At 37.7% G+C, this 22,070-nt stretch overlaps 1 protein-coding gene across 2 annotated transcripts in view; it reads right to left on the bottom strand.

Annotated features, from left to right (window-relative positions):
• Window positions 1-4,211: 4,211 nt before the first annotated feature.
• Window positions 4,212-22,070, bottom strand: part of MED14 (mediator complex subunit 14) — a 155,682-nt gene continuing 137,823 nt past the window's right edge. The window contains exons 27-29 of one of the 2 annotated variants that reach the window (XR_014131246.1): window positions 18,736-18,999; window positions 5,459-8,004; window positions 4,212-4,780 (exon numbers count right to left, since the gene is read on the bottom strand). Coding sequence is in view for 1 of the 2 variants with exons in the window: in XM_081756032.1 (XP_081612158.1) it covers window positions 7,843-8,004; window positions 18,736-18,999 (426 nt within the window). In the remaining variant the exon portion in view is untranslated. Of the gene's footprint in view, window positions 8,005-18,735; window positions 19,000-22,070 lie in introns of both variants that reach the window. The other variant, XM_081756032.1, reaches the window with a different exon arrangement.

Consider the following 22,070-nt stretch of genomic DNA (forward strand, 5'->3'; position numbering starts at 1 on the left):
ATTCCTCCTCCTTGTTCAAGAAATTAAGAGTTAGCACTGGAGATTTTACAGTTTATCTGAATTTAATTGAATGGGTTAAGATAAGCCCACATTTTCAGATTAAGGAAATTGTCTGAGGAAGGTTATGTTACATAACCGAAACTGTAACACAAATATATAATCTTAAAATATATATATATATTGCTTTGGTCAGTTGGAGTTGTATTAGTAATCTTGAATTTTACAAAGCTACAATGAATAATTTACAAGGAAATTTTGTTGGAAATCTTGGAGCTGAATTCGTTTGGAAAACTGGTCTCGCGAAGTCCGCTCAATTATTCGATTTCTGTGGGTGAAACATCCACGGCTGAAATTCACTGGTTTCTGCTAAAGGTTTACGGAGAAACTGTAATGTCTCGTCAGCATGTCGCAAAATGGTGTCGAAAGTTTGCGGCTGGTAGAGAAAACGTCACTCACGAAGAGCTAAGTGGCCGACCCAGATTTGGACACAGCTGGAACATCATTCATCACCTTCCCTACAGCCTGGACTTCCGCCTCAAGCGACTTTCACCTGTTCCCGCACTTGAAGGAGCATCTAGGAGACCGTCGCTTCGTTTCAGACGAGGTGGTGAAACACTTCGTGACAAAATGGCTGAACACGTGACTACAGTATTTTTACCAGGAGGGATGAGGACAAATGCTTCAACCGATATGGAGACTATATCGAAAAATAACCTAATATATGTACTATCTGTTGGCTGTATTGGTTGTGTGAAATAGTATACACATGTTTCACTGCAGGCTTTGTAACCTTACTTTCTGATCAACCCTCGTATATAATTTTACATAAGTTAGTAAAAGGCTAAATCTCCCTAGAAGTTTAGCTTATTACTTGGCGGCACGCTCTGAGTTGGGACTTCATGAATCCAGTTAGTTAACCTTATACGTTAAACAAGCCATTATTTACTACCGTAGATCACACGATTTGTCTCAGCTTATTTTTATATATGTGATAAACCTTTCCATAACCATGTCTTATGCATTTTTACGTAGCATTAGAATTTCGTTCAGGAAGTGGCTGGAGTTTGCGTGGCTTACTCCAACACGTAACGCACTTAGGAATATTTTTTAAGACGGAAAGGAACGATTACAACCGAATCATATCGTTCCGTTTGTGCAATAAAAAAAGGCAGTAAATTCATACTAATTTTACCAGACTTCCAAAATAGTGTTGTTAATACTTCATCATTCGAATAATGGATTCTTTGAATATTCATTAGTCGAATAATGGATTCTTCGAATATTCATTAGTCGAACAAAATTCGATATTTGAATGATTCTTCGGATAATTAATGATTATTTGAACGATTGTTCGGATAACGAATATTCTATAGCAGTATTCCAAACTATGCTATAGAATGACTATGTACGTCGATTGGTGTCACCACAAAAACGGTAAGAGATAGCTAGAAGCGGATTTCTGGAATCATTTCAGTGTCCGAAGAATAGGTTTCCATATCGTCTGTTAACCTTCTATTTAAACCGAGTGTGGTAGAAATTAACCATACCCGGCTCCAACTTTGATTGCCACAAAATAAAAACGGTAGCAGAAAATCGGAAGTGGTAGAAATTTACAGTTATTTCTGGTTCTAATGTTAATCTTGATAGAGCAAATACGGTATGAGATACCGACAATCGATTTTGGTTTTTGAAATCGATTCCGCGTCCCAACAATAGATTCTATCTAGGGGGAGTGATCAAAAAATAAGGTTTCAAAGCCAGCAATGAAACGTGTATACACTATTTCGTACAACCAACACAACCAACAGACAGTATATTCATTTCCTCGTCTGGAGCGAAGCAACGGCCTCCTAGATGCTCCTTCTCGTGCGGGAACAGGTGAAAGTCGCTTGGAGCGAGGTCCGGACTGTAGGGAGAGTGGTCGATGTCCCAGCGAAACTGCTTCAACAGCGTAGTGGTCTTCTGGGCTGCGCTCCTAGTCGGTGACGTTTTTCCTTTGCCAGCCACAAACTTTCGACACCATTCTGAGACATATTGACGAGATATTACCGTCTCTCCGTAAACCTCTACCAGCAGCCGCGGTTACATGTTTCGCCCACAGAAATCTAATAACTGAACGGACTTCTTCGCGAGACCAGTTTTCCAAACTAGTCGCCATTTTTGTTTACATACAACTAGAGCCATAGGTAGTGGGTGGCTGAAACTGCATGATTGCCAACTCCATGTATTAAAATTACCGTACACCTCATTCTTCTATAAACAGACAAAACACAAGAAATATCGGCCTTGTAACCTGAGTTTCTGATCTTCCCTAGTACTTAAACCATTTCCATTTCATCTAAGATACAATGAAAAGTGGTCCTTTGTAATCGATTCAGCCTTCCAAGAATAGGTTCCATTTCTTGCGTTAACTCGCTATTCGAACCGGAAGTTCAGTTCAGTTCAGTTCATTTTAGTTTAGCGTCCCTTTCAGCAGCGAGGCTATATGAGACGTGGACCTACTGATTAACGTGGAATCCGAACCACATGAGCTCCCGCCGGGAATCGAACCCGGGTCCCCCACGCCATCGAACCGGAAGTGTATACAGGGATTCGGATTAACAATTTCCAGTTTCAATGTCGAATGCAATAGAATAAATACAGTAATGGACAGCGTCAAACGGTTTTCTGGAATCGATTCAAAGTCTGAAGAAAAGATACTATCCTCATCTCTCTATTAAAACCAGAAGTGGTACAAATTTACTACTGCTGCAGTTACAATATTGATCTCTATATTATCTAACAATAAAGGTTTTTGATATGGATTTAGAGACCGAGGAACAGGTCCTATATATAATCTTATCCCTCTATTGAAACCAGACATTACACATGTATGTACCACTTCCAGTTGCAGTAACTCGCAGTTTGGAAGTTTACCATAATTTTACATTGTGAAACGAAATTCACCTGTTTATGTGCTTCAATACTTACGCAAACTTAACTAACCATGCTATTTCTATATATACAGTGTGTCTACTAAATTTTAAGACTGGTATTATCAGAAAATAATACAGAAGAGAATTACCTTGATAGGCTGCTAATCTTCAATATGTATGACCCTGTTTTCTCTTTTTAAGTTTTACGTCCCACGATTATGCCGGTTAGGCTAAAGGAGACGGTGATGATGAGAGATAAATGAAATGGTGGAATGAAGAAAGTGAAAGGAAACGGGAGAGCCCCGAGAAAACCCACGAGCACGGTGTTTGTCCACCACAAAGTCCACACGGCGCGAGCTGGGATCGAATAACTCTCTTTTGTTGTATGCAGGCAATTGCACGGCTGTATAGTTTCTAGATTCCTTTCTGAAAGTCCTCTTGTCTGACAGTGTTGAGTTCCTTCGTCACAGCCCTTTGGATGTGCGAAATTAAGTCAAAATGTTTTCCTTCCAACGTCATATTGACCTTTGGAAACAAGAAATTGTCTGCTAGGGCCACGTCAGGTGAGTAGGGCGAATGGTTAAAACATGTCACTTTTTTTTATTTATATATATATATATATGTCTGTACTTCAATGGCTCTGCGGTATGGTGCACGATCCAAATCTTCCTCTTCTGTAGATCGTGTTCCACGTCCGAACAGTATCCTTCCCAATGTTTAAGTCCTTCGCAATCATCCTGAGGGACTGACAACGATTTTCCGCCAGATTTCCCCACACTTTTTCAACATTTTAGTCAGTTCGAACGGTTACTGGACCCGACAGGTCTAAGGTCGTCCGTGATCACCTCGAAAACGACGATGCCACACAAAAATGTTTGCTCGAGAAAGAGCATCATTGTTGTAAGCTGCTTGAATCATGTCCACGGTCTCCGTGGCTGTTTCGCCAAGTTTTACACAAAACTTGATGGCTATTCTCTGCTCCACTTTACTGTCCATGACAAATATAGAAACCACAGTTCACTGAAATCACTGTAACTCACACAGAATTCGTGACATAAATTCGTGAACTTTTCACACAATGCACAACACATTCGGTACTAAAGCTACACACAATAACCACTTGATGGCTCCAGTAAGTTATCTTATAATGTTGCCAGTCTTGAAATTTAGTAGACACACTGTGTAGAATTGATTATAATAACAGAGTACCCTCGAATTCTATGAACTCTTACCTACTCTCTGCGTTCACAGAATTCAACTTTGGTACTAACTAAAGAAAAAATGTAATACATAATCTTGTACAAATAACGTTATTTTATTTAATTTACATAGAAAATGTACATAGAAATAATTATGTGTGCTCGACACACTTTCTATTCGATACAGAAACAACCACTCGACTCTAAACTTTATCTTCAGTCCGAATTTACATTACAAATAGCAGCTGTAGCTCTACCAACGTCTCCTTTACCTATCCTTAAATATAACATCTTTACAGTCGGATACATTTGTTTTATACTATTCGCTGACAAAAGAAAATATTCATACAACACTATAAGATTATTAAGTAACCACATATAACTGAAATAAAGTGACAAAAGAAGTTAACAGCAATATTTTCTGTATTAAATAACACCACAGAAATTTCAGGTACTGTTACATACTTTGTCCTTTTGAAAATGTCATAAACACTTTTGTCCTCTACACATCGTTCAGTAAGTTGCTTTATAATACTTAAGGTTGTACAATACAAATGTCATCTTTGATTTTAATCAATTTATTTTTATTAGGAAGTATTTTCTAATTTTTGTTGGAACAGACAGAAATTTTGATGTCCTGTTATATGAATTTCTTCTACATGGTTACTTAAGGTGGATCACCACCCAGAAGTTAGTACGTATTTTAGCTCATTCCCTTAACTACTGTGCAATGAAACATTACATATTATAAATATTGTACTATAAGATAGAGTTATGTTTCAGCTACAACATAAGAGACTGATTCATTTGGTTGTGTCTTCTGATATCGTAAAAGGTAACAAATAAAAGAAAATATTTGATTCGTTTTACAATGAACACACAAGATGGTACTTATTGTTTTATCTTACTAGAACTGCTTAGTTTTACGAAATTTGTTTATGGCAAGTATTTTAAAGTAACGATCTTATTACGAAATATATATATTGTTTGATCGTTTTTCATGTTATGTTTCACATTTTACTTAAGTGTTAATTTACATTTAAGGAAATAGCTTTTGAAAATAAACTTCCGCAGAACGCCATAATGCGTTGTTGCCAAATTTTTACGCTTACTGTGGTAGTCACAATTAGAAAATTCCTGGATTCTAGCGTTGCAGTTCAAGAAGCGGAACTTAGCTGTGAATTGTGGTAAATGTCGAAAACTAATTTCTCCAGTAAGTATCCAAGAATAATTCCATGATCACTTCCTTTATTATCGGGCATCAGTAAACACTAGACGCTATCTGGCAACGCCACACTATTCAAGCAGCGTTTAGCATAGCACAGAGAACGCTTAGTGATCCACCTTAAAATGTCTTTGCTTTGTAAAATTCAGTTAATTTTGGCTTTTCTCTTCTATTTCCATGAAGTGTAACGATATGACTGCAGACTGTATTAGAATTTAATTGTATCATATTGTTAAATGATACAGCACATGATGTAACTGACGTGGCACATACATGGATCCGTGACCGCCTGTTTTCGAGTGATATGTTTAAATACTTAAAATGTTATACGAAGGTTCTGGTACTGGGTTTGTTATTTACTTAAACTATATATTCTAAAAAATCATAAGAGAACGAACACAAAGTCTAAATTTGTTTAAAATATAAAATGTAGAGATTTATTGTACGGATCCATACATAAATTCATTGCATATATACTTCTTTTTCAGTAAATCAACTCTCTATATCTTAATCATTTTGGGGTGTGGGCTTGCATTAATCTGTGCAGATTTACTTTAGGAGGGCTTCAGTGTACGTATACGGTAAGAATTATTGCGCAAAAGACACTAACCAACTTGTATTAGTGGCCCCTAAAGACCAGGAATGCTATTTAAAAGAGTCAAGCAGAAGCGCAGCATGTGGGATCGAGCTGTAGCGAGGGGGTGCATTCGCAGGGAGTAGACGCGTCAGCGATGGTAGGTACACACAAACGCGAGGATAACGCAAAAACTGCATATGGCATAAAAACACATACTTTACGTGTTGAATTATGTATTTGTACTTTACTAAAGATGTTATAACCCGATATGGTTTCATTGCTTGCACATTTGTGTTCCAAAGTAACATAACACGTTCCTAACGTAAATTTCACAAATATGCGAATCCTTTAACTCTCAGACACTTCTGTGGCTTCACGTCTTGAGTTACCACTTTGACTTCAGACATTTCACTTCACTTTGTTTACTGTGGTTAATGGCTACCTTATGGGCGAATCCGTACTTATAGGTTAGATTTTCATTACGTAGATACGCATCTTACAAGTATGAACACAACATATTTAGGTTATTTACAGACTGGACTATTAAAATATTATTCCAAATTGGTTCTGAAAATTTTACATATATGTGGATCCGTACAGTAAATCTACACGAAAATATGTATTAAAGGTGAGTTTAAAATTCTCGAACTTAACTGTCCGCCATCTTATCAGGATTCTCGTCTTTGGTTTTTCTTCTTTCTTCATTTCATTTAACACTTGTACGGTGTTATTTTAAGGGTGTGATTATAACTGCTATTTGAAGGCAGTTTACAAAGTGATCACAGAAGTGTCACACGCCTGATGAGTTTTTATGCCATATGAAGTGCTTCACCACTATCCTCATTTATGTGTATAACAACTGTCGCTGACGCGCTTGCTCCCTTCTGACGCACCCGCTCCTGCCCTGACTCGTTAAACAACATTCGTGCATTTAGTGGCTATTTAGCACAAGTATGTCCGTGTTTTATCCTCTATAGTTTTATGCCGTTACGTCTACATGCTGTACTTATATTCAAGCTTTCTAGAAGTTTATCTGTACCCATTAATGCAACTCCTCTCGTAAGAAACACTTTCTAATGCAGTAAGAATGCGTTTCCTGTTTTCCGAATACTAAAATCTTCAACTGTTTCAACGTAAAATAGAAAAATACTGCCCTATATAAATCAATCGACTGAAAATCAAAGAAGCCTCTTATTGTACAACCCTTAAACATGCATATTAGAACCTTAGGGCAGTGACAGAAGAAAGAGCACGTCTGTCTGCATATACTGTACGAAATACGCATTATAGTACTAAAAATTAATGAGGAAAATCATTGAAACAATTACAACAAATCACCTCTTCTATCTTCTTACATAAAATTTAATCCTGAAATTTATGCCTTCAAAATTTCTGTCATTCCAAAAATGAAGTTTGATTAAAGCAATTTCCTTCGTAACAAATCTATTCAAAATAATTGCAGCAAGGATTTCATATTTACCGCTATTATTGGTGCAACCACGAAATTTAATCTTCAAAGCTTTATATTCTTCTCCATCACTTCTCGTACAGCTAATGGTGTGATGTTAAATCCTTGAAACAATAACTTTTACAGTTACTATGAAAGGTGCCAAAGTAATTTCAACATTTCTTTAGCTTTCTCTACTAGCACTGGTTAGAATGAAAGCTTTTCTAGACTTTGAAACAACATAGGATATTAACGGAATATAATCACAGTTCCAAAAATATATATGCAATTCTTGTCTCTTGAGAACTATCACAACACACTAAGTTAATAATACACGGTAGAGAAAATAAAAATGTATATTTTTTAGTTTATACGAAACTTCACTGACAGTTTCCTTAGACATATTGTCAGAACACAATTCTGTTTTAAATAAAAGAATCTTGATTAATTGAACGCGTGTGAGGACATACGTCATACTATCAGGGAGGGATCATCGGATGCTGGTTCATATTAATAGAAGGATATTGTTGCTGCATCTGGGGTTGCATTTGTGCTTGCATAGGTGAGTGCATTTGAAGAGGGGATTGAATTTGGGCGGCTGCTGTGTGCGACGTTGGAGCTCCCTGTCCGGGTGATGGTACCTGCAAAGACAAATGAATAATTCTCATCTCAATAGAATTGTAGTATGATACAGCCATAATAAAAGTAATAAACAAGTTTGAAGTTCCATATATCTTGTTTCTACAGATTTCTTAGTTTTAATTTCCCTGACTTCATTATACATATCTATCTATCTATCTATATACACAGGTGTTCAAAACTTAAGCATAATGGCTGTTCAAGTACATAGGGCACGAAGAACGTCAAGAAGGCACACCAAATGGAACCACCATACAAACATATCACACGTAAAGGCCACACGAACACGGAACAGGCCGAATTGGAAAACATGCTAGAAGGGGTCACAAAAAACAAACTCACAACGTGATACCATAATAGACATATCACAAAAACACTGCAAGACACAGTGGCGGCATCGAAAACAGGTTAATATGGGATATGGTCACCCCAAACAGCCATACACGTCTGGGAGTGACGTTCCATGCTCAAGATCAGGTTGTTGAAGAGCTCTTGGGGTAGCTGATTTCACTTCTCACGAAGAGAAGTACAGAGCTCCTGGCGTGTTCCGGGGGACGACTGGCGGGTTGCAACACGTCTTCTTAACACGTCCCACGCTTGTTCAATTGGGTTGAAGTCCGGAGAACGCGTTGGCCACTCGATACGTTGGATGTATTCCGTCTCGAGGTATTCTTCCACCAATTTGGCCCTATGGGGACGGGCGGTCATCCATTAGCAGAAACTGTGGGCCCACTGCGCCTGTAAAAAGCCGCACATGGGCATGCAGAACTTCGTCTCTGTACCTCTGACCACTGATAGACCCAGCATCGAAGATGTTCAGGTCAGTACGACCATTCATCTTCATACCTGCCCAGACCATTACTCCACTACTACCATATCGATGCCGTTCCACAATGTTCGTGGGATGTAAGCGAGTTCCCTGTTCGCGCCAGATTAGAGTGCGATCGGAATCGCTCTGGGAACTGTATTGGGATTCATCAGTGAACAGTACGCGGCTCCATTCGTTGGGGGTCCACTGGTGATGTACCCGACACCACTTAAACGGGCTCTTTTGTGTGCCTGCGTCATGGAACACATATTGCTGGTCGACGGGCATACAGACCACTGGCACGCAGTTTCCGGTACACAGTCTGGCGTGACACTCGCACCCCTGAGGCGTCTGCAAGCTCCGCTGACAGTTGTCTTGCAGGCAGGGTCCGGTTCCGATGCGCAGTTAAGAGTTAAGTAGCGGTCCTGTTGTGGAGTTGTAACCCATGGACATTCCCCACCGGGCCTACGGCGGCAGTCTGCGGTGTCGAAAAACTGTTTCCACAACCTAGACACGATACTTTGTGGCACATTGATGGCTCATGCTACTGCTGTCTGTGTGTCCTTTTTCAAAGCGCCCAATGATTCGACCTTTCGTAAACACATCCAACTGACGTCTTTGTACCATATTTCATTAATGTCTTGCTACATTCAACACAGCAGTACCTTCCGCTCACTACAACACTGCACTTACTGCACACACGGAAGGCATCTTTTTCTCATCCAAGCACTAGTTTTCTATTTTTTCCCATAGGGGGCCTGGCGAACATTTGCCATAGCAGGTTCAATGCTCCTCACAAGCAATACACGGCAACCGCCAAAACTCCTGTGCTCGCAATGACCTTCCCGCCTTTTACATGCAACGTCTTACATTATGCTTAAGTTTTGGACACACTATATATATATATATATATATATATATATATATATACAGGGTTCCTAGTGATTTGGAGAAATCTATTTCCCTGACTTTCCCTGACCTTTGACAGGAAATTACCTGACTTTCGTGACAGGTGTCGGATGACGTTGATATATAAATAAGGAATAAATGCCACTAACATAACCTGAAGCAAGAAGAAAGCAATTGCATGTACAAGCAGGGGCGGATTAAAGGGGGGCAATCCTCCCCCCCCCCAAGAGCCCTCCAAAATATTAAAATTACACACACACTGCTCCTTGTAGCTTACCGCCACACGAACGAAAGTTTTGGATCGTTCTTGAGTTATTTCAAAAGAGGGTTAATTCTTTAAATTCTATTTAAAAATTGTCTCTGTCCAGCATGCCGCGTTTACGCTAACGATAACTCGAGTCATATTATCAGATAAATTTCAGGAAGAAGGACGATCTTACTTGAGGCCATAACATCAGGAAAACTATCCATGGCTGGTTCTTTCCCATAAGGATTTTTTTTTTTGTTTTTATTTTATTTTATTTATTTATTTATTTATTTATTTGTAAATGTTGCTCATTTTTTGCAACGGGTTTGGTTGGGGGCTATCGAATAAACATGCCTCTCCAATCTCTTGTGACTAAACCGTTGAAGAAATTCGCTACTTTCTACGGTATTTTAGAAACTCTGAACAAGGCATAATAGTACATTAACGCTGTTGAGGTCGGAAAAGCGTTTCTGAGAAACTAGTGGGAACCAGTGAAACAATCGAGAATCAAATCAACTCGTCAAGAAGACAAGTAATCCTAAATCGCGACAAACTGAAATTAATGTTGTACAATGTGATATTTCTTGGAAGGCAAGGCATTGCTTTTCAAGGCCACAGGGAAGATGCTTGTGCGGATAATTGGACCTCAGATGGTGACGGTGTAGAAACTAAGTTCAACGAGGGCAATTTTCGAGAATTGGGCAAATTTAGAATGACTTGTGGTAACGATGTCTTACAGAATCACTGGGAAGAAAGCATCGAAAAGGACAACTTTTGCCAATAAAACCACACAAAATGCCTTCATTGAGGGTTGTGGATGAGAAATCACGCCTGCAATATTGTCAATCGAGTGCGGGAGGGTCAGTTTTATTCTATTATGTTTGATGAGACTATGGACATTTCGCACACATCTCAGCTGTCTTTGGTTCTAAGGTACGAAGCATGTAAGAGAAGATTGCTTCAGTTTCATTGATCCTCGATCAGCAGAGCTGAAACGTGAGGACATTGGTTCGAGCTCGGAATCCGAAGACGCAGGACCATCCGAACTCTCACTGGCTGGAGGGAAAATTGGAGAAATTGTTCTATCTTTGCTACGAGACTTCTCACTCGACCCGAAAAACTGCGTTGGTATTGGTACAGATGGTTGCGTCATCATGACCTTTCAAAGTCGCGGGGCAGTGCAGAAGATACAGAAGGAGGCTTCAAAGGCGCTGCACTGTTCATATTGCAATCAACTTGTCCATCTTCAGGTCATCGTCAGTATAGTGCGTGAGGAAATGTCTGGGAACGACGAAAGAGATCAAACGATGAAAGAGATCATTGCGTTTTCCACCGCATCGTCAAAACGTAATACTGTCCTTAAGCTTACGGTTGGTGGCTAGTTGGAGACATTTTGTGAAACGAGATGGGTTGAACGGAACGACGTGGTGTTACAATTTCACGTGAAATTTCAAGAAATTACTGAGGCTCTACAGTGTGTTCTAAGTGATCCAAGTTAGCTACAGCAGCCAAAGCACGGGCACTTTCTTCTGCCATGCACGACAGCGAGTTTATCGTAACTATTACTTGTCTTCAGGATGTTCTCACGATAACCCTCCCCTTAATCGACTTTTGCAGAAGGCAGATTTAAACTGAACGCAGCGTCAGATGCCATTCAGGACACTATCGCAGCATTAAACAAGACGCGTTCAAAGAGCAAAGAAGAATTCAAGGCAATTTTCGAAGCAATATCCAGAATGGCTGCCAGTGTCCACGTGCAGATTCGAACTCATCTCACCCAAAGACAAACACATCGTACGCACTTCAGGGCAGATGACACGACATCTTATTACTGAAGAACTATCTACATTCCGTTGATAGAGTCGGTTGTATAAGACCTCAAAATGCGTCTTGCGCCGGAAGTTTTAAACGTATACGGACTCAACATTCTATTGCTAACACGCGCAACTGACAAAAGTGAGTAACACCTCCGCGTTCTAGCAGAAAAACTTTACCAAACTATCGGAACTGAAGAAAAAATGCTGTTTTCCCTCCTTAGTTCTGAATTTGCAATCTGTACTTCTAAATGGAAGAGAATTAAAGAAGGTGGAACTCCATCACGGACTGCGTTGGAAGCCTTGGCCACCAGTGACGAAGATCTTCACGTGACTATTCGAAAACTACCGTGGCCTGCATTCGAGCGTGGCCAGTGCAGAACGATCTTAATCCGCATTGCAACGACTGAAAACGTGGTTGCGATCTCGTTCTAGCGAAAAGCGGCAAAATGGAAAAAATGAAAATGAAATTTTTGAGTTTTACGTCCCACGATTATGCGGGCTAGGCTAAAGGAGATGGTGATGATGAGCAATGAATGAAATAGTGGAATGGAGAAAGTGGGAGAACTAGCACTTTTGAATGTCACAGGAACATTATCGTAGATCGCGACAATGTTATATCTACAGATACGCTTTGGGTGGTATTCACCGAAAAGCGCGTTTTGCGTTGTAACTTGTAAGTTCTTTTGTCCTATTGTTTAATTCATTTTACTAAAATACAGAACCATTATGAGCGTTCTAAGAAATGTTTAACCTGATATTTTTTCTAGCGAAATATTTAGTAAAGCATAGCCACGACCAGGCTTGTAGATAGAATATCTTTTCGGGGGAGGGGGCATTGTGGTGAAAATTCCGTAGCAATTATATCTTTTACCCTCTTTTCCTGAATCCGTTTTACCTTTTTTTGGGGGGGGGGGGATAATTTATGGGAACATATCCCACTCCACAACGAAGATCCGCCAGTGCGTACAACATAAACAGCAATAAAAACAAAATTGCACGGGGAACAAGAAAATAGCAATTAAAACCAAATAGGTATTGTAGTGGTTGGCTGAAACTGGTGTCCAATTAAAGTTAGAAAAAATATATTTTATAAAATTTCAAACAGCAATAAAAACAAAATTGCACGGGGAACAAGAAAATAGCAATTAAAACCAAATAGGTATTGTAGTGGTTGGCTGAAACTGGTGTCCAATTAAAGTTAGAAAAAATATATTTTATAAAATTTCCCTGAGCTTCCCCGACCTGCACCATTTTCCCTTATTTCCCTCATTTCCCTGACAAGTAGGAACCCTGATATATATATATATATATATATATATATATATATATATATATATATATCTTATTTGTCGGTCCGTTTCTTGCCTTATAACCCACCATACCTCGCCTTTATACTCTATCTTTTCAGATTATTTTTAATATTACAGTTCAACGAGTTCAACGTTTAGTTACAAAATACGAAATACAAATGTTTATATCCCCTTCCTACAAATGTTTATATCACACTTTAATATTCTTGTTTCAATTTACATTATTTTTAATTTCACCTCCTTCGTGGACTGTAACAGTATACGTAGTCCACGTACATTGATTACATGGAATTACAATTAAATGTTTAATTACATATTTACAGATCGAGTGACACAAACTACTTACGAAATTAATAACATCTAAACTTTTAAATAGTACTTTCGATCCCCCTCTCTTCCAGTTTTTGCACTACTTTAATGTCGATATCTAATTTTAAGGAATGTCCTCGTTTCTTTAGGAAACTGATACACACATAAAGAAGTTTTACTGATTATTCCGTTGTTCCCGACTTTTGTTTTCCGAAGCTGAGCCAACTTCCAAGGGTTCAACATGAACCGCTAGATTGGCAATAAGACATTCTACTGACTGACACAGGCCGGAACATCTCAATTTATCTAGTAATTTAAAAATATTATTGTTTTCAAACATACATTTTCTACATATTAGAAGCCTGCCGTAGAGTATTTTCAGTTTGTTAATTCGTAAGATAGATAGATAGATAGATAGATAGATAGATATCTATCTATCTATCTATCTATATATATATATATATATATATATATATATATATATATATATATATATATATATACGGTATATTTGGCGAATTTCCCTGACTACTTATATGTTTCCCTAACTTTGTCAGACCAAATGTCATTTTCCTGACTTTCAAGGTTTGTAGAACCCCTGATATTTATGTCCAAAATTAAAGCAATACTAAATAATCAAAATAAAATAGTAAATTTCGTGATAGTACTATACTGCGATACATAACTATCTACATATTTCTAAATAAGAGTGCTCAAAAGAATACACGTGAAAACACTGAAATACATACCAAGGTATTCAGTAAGAAGTGCCATTTAACGACACACTCACTACTTGTGTAAACAGACTATTACACTCAGATATTACATTTGAAAATTACATATTCTCACATTATTCGCCGCACTTGGACATATATAAAATCACTCAGCTCTTGAGCTTAGAAAGGTAGGAACCACCTTGTTTTGATTACTCGTAAAATTCTACTCAAGAAATTTTGCGTTATCGTTTTGGGAGATTACAGCAATCTGAAAAGAGTTGTTTTTTTTTTAACTCCGTTATCTTTACCAGACTGACAAGTTGGTGGAGTGGACAAGACAGGAGACGCCACCAACTCTTGAAATCATCCACCCAGGGGAGAACAACTTGACCCCACAAGCGTGTGCTGTGTATACAGTCCCTCCGCCCTACTGGAAACAACACTATCTCACGTCGTGCCGTAGAAAAAGAGAGAAGGAAACGAACAACGTCACTTCCCGTAGCTAAGCAGAACGATAGTTAATGCTGAGGTAAGCTTGCATATTCTAATCTCAGCGTGACTGGAACACGTAAATATGATTTTACAACTTTCCACATGGGAAAAATACTGTGAAAATGTGCAATATCTGGATGTCATGATGTATTTCCATAAAAAGTGAGTGTACATCATAAATGATACTACTTTTTCGATATTTTAGTACGTATTTCAATGTTAACCTATGTCTACTTTTACACTATAATTATTTACAAATAAATACGATAAACAGAGATTTAAAATAAGATGCAAGAAGCTATTACAACAATGACTCTCATTCTTATACAGAGCGGAAACTGTAGTAAATGTGGTGGTCATGCAGCAACTGATCTTCTACAGCATTTTAGACGTATAAGGCTTTACAAAGTTTAAATCAGATGAACATACTGGCCATTCAAGGCAAGCTATATTTTCATTTTCCAAAAATTTGTTAATAAAAGTAACTCTATGGCGCAAAGCACTCATATCCACCAACAAGAAATTCCTTCTACACCTGTTGTAACCAACCGTATTTGTTTCGTTTACAGCTTATATTTACTGATTTCCATCATTGTGTTTATTTGATCAATTTAGTATTTCATTATATCCGTATGTTTTCAAAATGTGATCTGATTAATAGCTTTAAAAAAATCTGTATAACTTTCATTTCAAAGTTCTATTTGTTTCTTATCGTTCTCAGCATATACAAGGTGTGGCTATTAATTGCCAGGTCTCCTCTAATAACATCAGAACGGATATGAAAAACGTACCCTTTTAATATGTTTCGAAGTAATCCCTACCTGCCGTAATACACTTCTGTGCTCGGCTGCATAACTTGTGGAAACAACTTTTAAAGTCCTTTTTCGGAAAGCTCTTCAATGTCGACGTCACGTGCTTCTTGATGTCTTCAACATCCACAAACCGTGTTCCTTTCATCACAGTTTTGAGCTGTGGAAAAAAAAAAAGTCTGCGGGGACCAAGTCAGGAGAGTATGGCGGATGATGCAGCTCCACGACCTCATGCTTGGCCAAAAACCGCTTCACTGGCAACGCAATGTGGGGGCGGGCGTTGTCGTGCAACAGAAACCAACTCCCATTATGTCGAAAACGGGGACGTACTCTGCGAATTCTTTTGTCGGAGTCGGGTAAGAACTTCTGCGTAATACTGTCCTGTAACAGTCGTGCCAGGTGGAACAAATTCATGATGAATAAGTCCTTCACTATCGAAGAAAGCGATTAACATGACTTAGACCTTTGATTTTTAAAATCGAAACTTTTTCTGTTTAGGGGAGCTGAGAGACCGCCATTCTGCACTCTGTCTCTTGGTTTCAGGGTCGTATTGGTAGCACGAAGATTCGTCACCCGTTACTATCGAATCCAGGAAAGCAGGGTCAGCGTCAGCGTAGTCGATGAGTTCACTACAGGCGTCCATTCTGAGTTGCTTTTGTTCGTCCGATAAACAGTGCGGAACAAGTCTGGAACACACCTTGCGTTTCCCTATGTCTTGCGTCAGAATTTGGCGGACTATTTCTTTGTCGATGTTCAGTTCACTGGCCAGTATTCAAATAGTCAGTCGCCGATCCGATGTTACAAGCTCGCGAACTTTCTCCATTGTTTCAGGCGTACACACAGAAATCGGCCTTCCGGTGTTGGCGTCATCTTCAACACTTTCACGCCCGTCCCGAAAACGTCCATAACATTCAAATGTGCAGGAACGGGATAATGCTTGCTCACCATATACTTGCTTCAACATTGCATGTGTTTCTGTCGCATTTTTACCCAGTTTGAAGCAGAATTTGATGTTTACCCTTTGCTCCATTTCTGCACTTCTACATCACCACTTTACCACTTCGACAACAACACTGCACCCGATACGTTTCACGCGTCTTTCCCAACCAAGCACGTGTTTTCAACTGTCGCGCGCTTCGGATAGCATGTGCAGATGCACTAACTTCCGGACGCCAGCAGCGCCTCTCTCGGGCGAGTGAGCGGTTTCGTACTGTTACGTCAGTACCGTCCTAGCCACACCTTGTGCATATGATTATGCCTTTATAGTACTGTCTATTGTGTACTATTATTTTATAGAATGAATGTGTTTTCTTGTTTTATATTACATGTTGCGAATCAAGAGTTTATTAGTATGGTCGATTTCAGCATGAATTCTAGTAATTCCGTCTTTGTGAGTTATCTGCGAAGCTTTTTTCTTTTTCTAAAAATTGTATAGACATTATTGCAGATTTTCGATAAATGCTGTACTGAATGTAAATAAGACCTTGAAACCAAATATAGTTAAGAACAGCAATCTTATAAGAAACAATAGTTTAATATCTGCATATTATATATATATATATATATATATATATATATATATATATATATATATATATATATATATTAATCTTATACGATGGCCGTAGAGGTACTAAACTCATTTCTACAAGGAAGGTAATTCATCTCCGGGGTGTTGATTAGAATTACTTTGGACGAGAAATGGTAACTGTATGTATTAACATTTCTTTATATTTTTAAATTACTGTAGCATGCATGCATGATGGAAACAGTAATTACAAATCCAGCAGCAATACCAAGGGGACTAATGTAAACTTTATGAGAAATGTTTCGATACCATCCTGTGAAGTCATGTAAAGTTATGGAAAATTTTATCTCCAGACGATCATTACATTTGTTTAAGATTTAGCCTTTCTTTGAAGAATTTTATTTTAATTGAGTATATTTGCTTCGTGAATGAATAGATTTTGCTGTAAGTGTTACGAGTTATTATAGTAAGTATAGATCCTATAAATGAGGACGGTTAGTGTACGCTTCTTTGGCGCGGGAGACAGGGGTTCGATTCCCGGTGGAAGCTCATGCGGTTCGGATCAGTAGGTTCATGTCTCATATACCTCGCTGCTGAAAGGGACTCAACTATAAATGAGGGAAGATTGAAAGCTGGATGTTGAACGCTCTGAATGAATGACTAACATTATTACTGCATGATTTTCAACTGTCTCTATATGAATGATCCTCTCGTGTTGATTGCACGTATCTGTTCTTTAATATTTGGGGTTTATACTATACTGCTTTGTTTTCCATCGAATGTGAATAATTTCTATCTATGTTTCTACCCATATCTGCATGATTTTTTTTACTCATCCGTTAACGCATGACCGAGTTACATATGGTAAATAGTTTTGTGGCAGGTTATCTTCACATGAGATGGTATCTGAGATCAACAAACAGGTTTATTCAGATGAATTTTGGAAATTACAACCATATGCTTGTATTAATTTTCAGCTAATCATCTATTTATCTACCTATGTATCTATATATCGAGTGTTTAAAAATGGCGCCCACGGACTACAGAGAACTATTCTACAAGTCAAAATAAAGCGAAATATAATTGTATCCTTTTCGGGTCCTCGTGTGAAAACGCGAACTGCACTATGTGGCAACGTCGAAGATAAAGAACCACAGAGAAGATCTACCAATCCATCAAATAGTTTCATCAATTCTTTCCAGATAGCAGTTAAAGTCGATAGACGTTCATACTAGCACCAGTTACTAACGTAACAATCGATGTAACAACTTGATGGATTCGTAGAGCAAGGTAATAGTTCCAAGTGAATTTGCCACGTTGGCACTTAGTGAAATTTTGAATCACCATAACGGCTGAAGAAGATCCCAGAGAGTATACCATTATAGAGCATTTTCGCTTTATTTTGACCTGAAAATAGCGCTCTGTTGTTCATGGGCACCATTTTTAGATCACTATATATATATATATATACTCCCCGTATCGATGTGGCTATCGCCGAAGAGCACAGGGCTTCTACTGTATATTGCTAAAACACAACATATACTGACGAAATTATTGCCTCTACGCGGCGATTGGTAAGTTTTATGATGATCATTTCGTATAGTGTTTTTCGTACATTATCTTTTGGTAAGAAATAAAAAAACAAGGTTATACCCTGACGAAATTAAAAGCCAGTATAAGTTCATATAATACAGTTTCATTTATAGGGATTGAACGTAAATTTTAATCTAATATAATTTCGTTCGTAAAATTTGAATATAAATTACCAAGTAACAATTAACTACTTACCTGCGGAGGAGGATCAGAGGGTAAAATAAGATTAGCCAACAGATCCCGCACAGCAGGGAATACTGAACACTCTCCATGTTGAAGACCAAACTCTGCGAACCTCTTCAACTGAAGACTTGCTGCAGTGATAGTAGTTGCAGGGCCAGGATCCCGCTTCTCCGCCAACTGGGTGATGTTAGTGTTAACATCGTAGACTAAAGGAAGAACCAGTGATGATGGTTCAACGCCTGCTGGATATTGGACTCCAACTCGAGTTATATGAAGCTGCAAGAAAAAATAAAAAATAGTGTCACATACATATTTGAAGAAAGAAAAAAAAACATCAAATGTACAAAAATTTAATGTGTTTTCAGCATTCACGCAAGTGGGCGGTAATTGTTCTTTAAATTTCCTATGCATAAAACGACTTATAAGCTTCCTTAGGGAATATCAAGGATAGCAACCAGGGCCTTGAGCTGAATGGTATTCACCAGGTTATGGCGTATGTTGATGATGTAAATGTAATAGATGACACGACAACAACAGAAAGAAATGCAAAGGTCTTATTAAACGCTTGCAGAAACATAGGTTTAGAAGTAAATGCACAGAAAACTAAATACATGGAAGTTCGTCGGGATCGTAATACTGCAAATTATGGATGCGTTAGAATATCAAATAATACTTTCGATAAAGTGGATACTTTCAAATATCTAGACCAACATTAACAGACCAAAATCATATTCACGAAGAAATTAAATGTCGACTAAAACCAAGGAATTCATGTTATTATTCACTTCAAAATCTCTTGTTGTCGCGAATTCTGTCGAGGAATTTGAAGCTAAAAATATATCAAACAATAATCACGCCTGTTGTTCTGTACGGTTGCGAAACATGGTCGCTTACTCTGAGGGAAGAACGTAGGCTGAAAGTATTTGAAAACAAGATCCTGAGACGAATATTCTGTCCAAGAGGAACGAAAATGGGGAATGGCGGAAACTTCATAACGAGGAATTATATAATTTATACTGTTTACCAAACATTGTTAGGATCATCAAGTCAAGGAGGCTCAGATGGGCAGGGCATGCAGCCAGAATGGAGGAAGGTAGGAACGCTTTCAAGGTTTCAACTAGAAGTCCAATCGGAAAACGACCATTACGAAGACCTAGGTGCAGATGGGAGGATAATATAAAGATGGATCTCGCAGAAATAGGAATACAAAATAGAAACTGGGTCCAGTTGGCTAAGGACAGTAGTCATAATGGAGAGCTTCTGTAAACACGGCATTGAACCTCCGGGTTCCATAGGCCATAGAGTTATTTAGGGAAAACTTGGTTAAAACAAGTTTAAAAAGATTTAGAAGGAAAATCATATTTTACGTGAACTACACAAAACTTTCTTTAACTCTCAAATTTTCAGTAGTTAAAGGGAAATAAATTTCCACTTGAAACCAAAATTAGCTTTATTCTATAATTTTATACGCTATTACCTTCAAAGGAGTTACTTTTTTCTCTCTTTTCTATTCAATTTGATTTCCATTCTTCTAAAACTTCCTTGAAAAATAAACTCCTGCATACTAAGAAATACGTATATATTATTACTTACTAGAAACACAGGTAACCTAAAGGAATACATTCTTCCACAGAACTTCTAACTTGAAACAGATTAATTTTCACACCTGTACACAAAGCAAGGTTCATGGCTATCCAGTGATCACTCCTTTGCTTCACCAAAGTTGTTTAATGAATCAATATTAAACAATCTCTTCTAATTCGAATCTTTTCAAAGTACCGCATATCTTTGAAAATTTGCTCACCATAAATCATCTTTATATAGGTCACATAATTTTCATCGAGGATAATTAAGTAATTAAAATGTTCGATATTCCATCCATGTTTTATTTTATCCGAATTAACGTTTCAATGGCAACTAATACCTTTATTATTATATACTAATTTAAGGCAATTGTTGGATAATCATTTGGAATAATTTGTTACATTGTTACATTTTCCAATATCTAACACTCAAATATTGTTACAACTTTCAGTATAATTTAAATTTACAATATTAACAGCTATCTTAATTATCATTTCGTTTGCTTTATTTTCTTATTATTATTGTGATAAAATATTCCATATTCCACTTATTTTCAAACAGTCTTCTTTATTTAAGATGCTATGTCCTAATTTTATTTCTATTGGTTCTCTTAATAACCTTTTATATCCATCTGTGCTTCTGGAGGGACGGGGGTGCGGTGCTCAGTGGTAGAGCGTTCACATCTGGTGCATAGGGTCCTTGGTTCGATCCCAGCTCGCGCCAAGTGAGCCTTGTGATGGACAAACACCGTGTACGTAGGTTTTCTCGGACTGCTCCCGTTTCCTCACACTTTCTTCATTCCACCATTTCATTCATTTCTCATCATCACCGTCTCCTTTAGCCTAGCCGCCATAACGGTGGGATGTACAACTTAAAGATTTCATTTCATTTTCCATCTGTGCTTCTGCTGGTAACTGACGTGTTTTCAAACAAAATTTTATTTTTTTAATTTTATTTATTTATTTTAATTTTATTATATATATTTTTTTATTATTATTTTTATCTAGTGCATATTGTACTAATGCTGACTTTCCTGCTTGGTTTAATCTTACATATATCTTGCTTGTATCTCACATCTCTTTTGTCACATTTACAGGGATTGAATAAAGACCTGGGGTACCTAGTCGTTTTTAATCTTTTACGGAGTGTACCATTTATTAATCTGTCATGGTGACAAGTGAATTCTTATTCGACATTAAGAAGGGTTTATTTTCTAACTTCTGTTTCTCCTCATCCGAAGTATTTTCTTAATTCTGTTTCTTGCTTATAACGACTCGCCAAAGGTAGTCGTCAACCTGGTTCGGCTAATAATATAAGTAGATCTTGAGTGGTAGTATTTGTTTACACATTAAAATATCTTCCGTGATTACATTTACTAGTATTCTCACCTTTTATATTGAAATTACAAAACGATGATACGTTTTAAACAATTTTATTCGTTGATTCTCTTTGAACGAATATGTACATAGACTGTATTGCAATCGTACATGTTTGTTAGGTATCTATCAACAACTACATAGCAACTAACTATATTATAATGTATGTTTCTTACATATATTAAAAACATTCTTCTTCTGTTATTTTTAAATTAACATTATATCTGGTATAGTGCTTATGTAGAAGCACTTTCTGCCCAAAAATACAAGTAATTATCAATTTATACAAAGTATCTCGTTGTATAAAAATGTCGCCCGACGATGGGACTGAATATAAAAGTTACAAGGGAGCTTGGTTTTTATATTTAAGAACCACTGGTCCGTTTA

Source organism: Thermobia domestica, chromosome 4, assembly GCF_964235325.1.
Source record: "Thermobia domestica chromosome 4, izTheDome1.hap1.1, whole genome shotgun sequence".
Lineage (NCBI taxonomy): Eukaryota > Metazoa > Arthropoda > Insecta > Zygentoma > Lepismatidae > Thermobia > Thermobia domestica.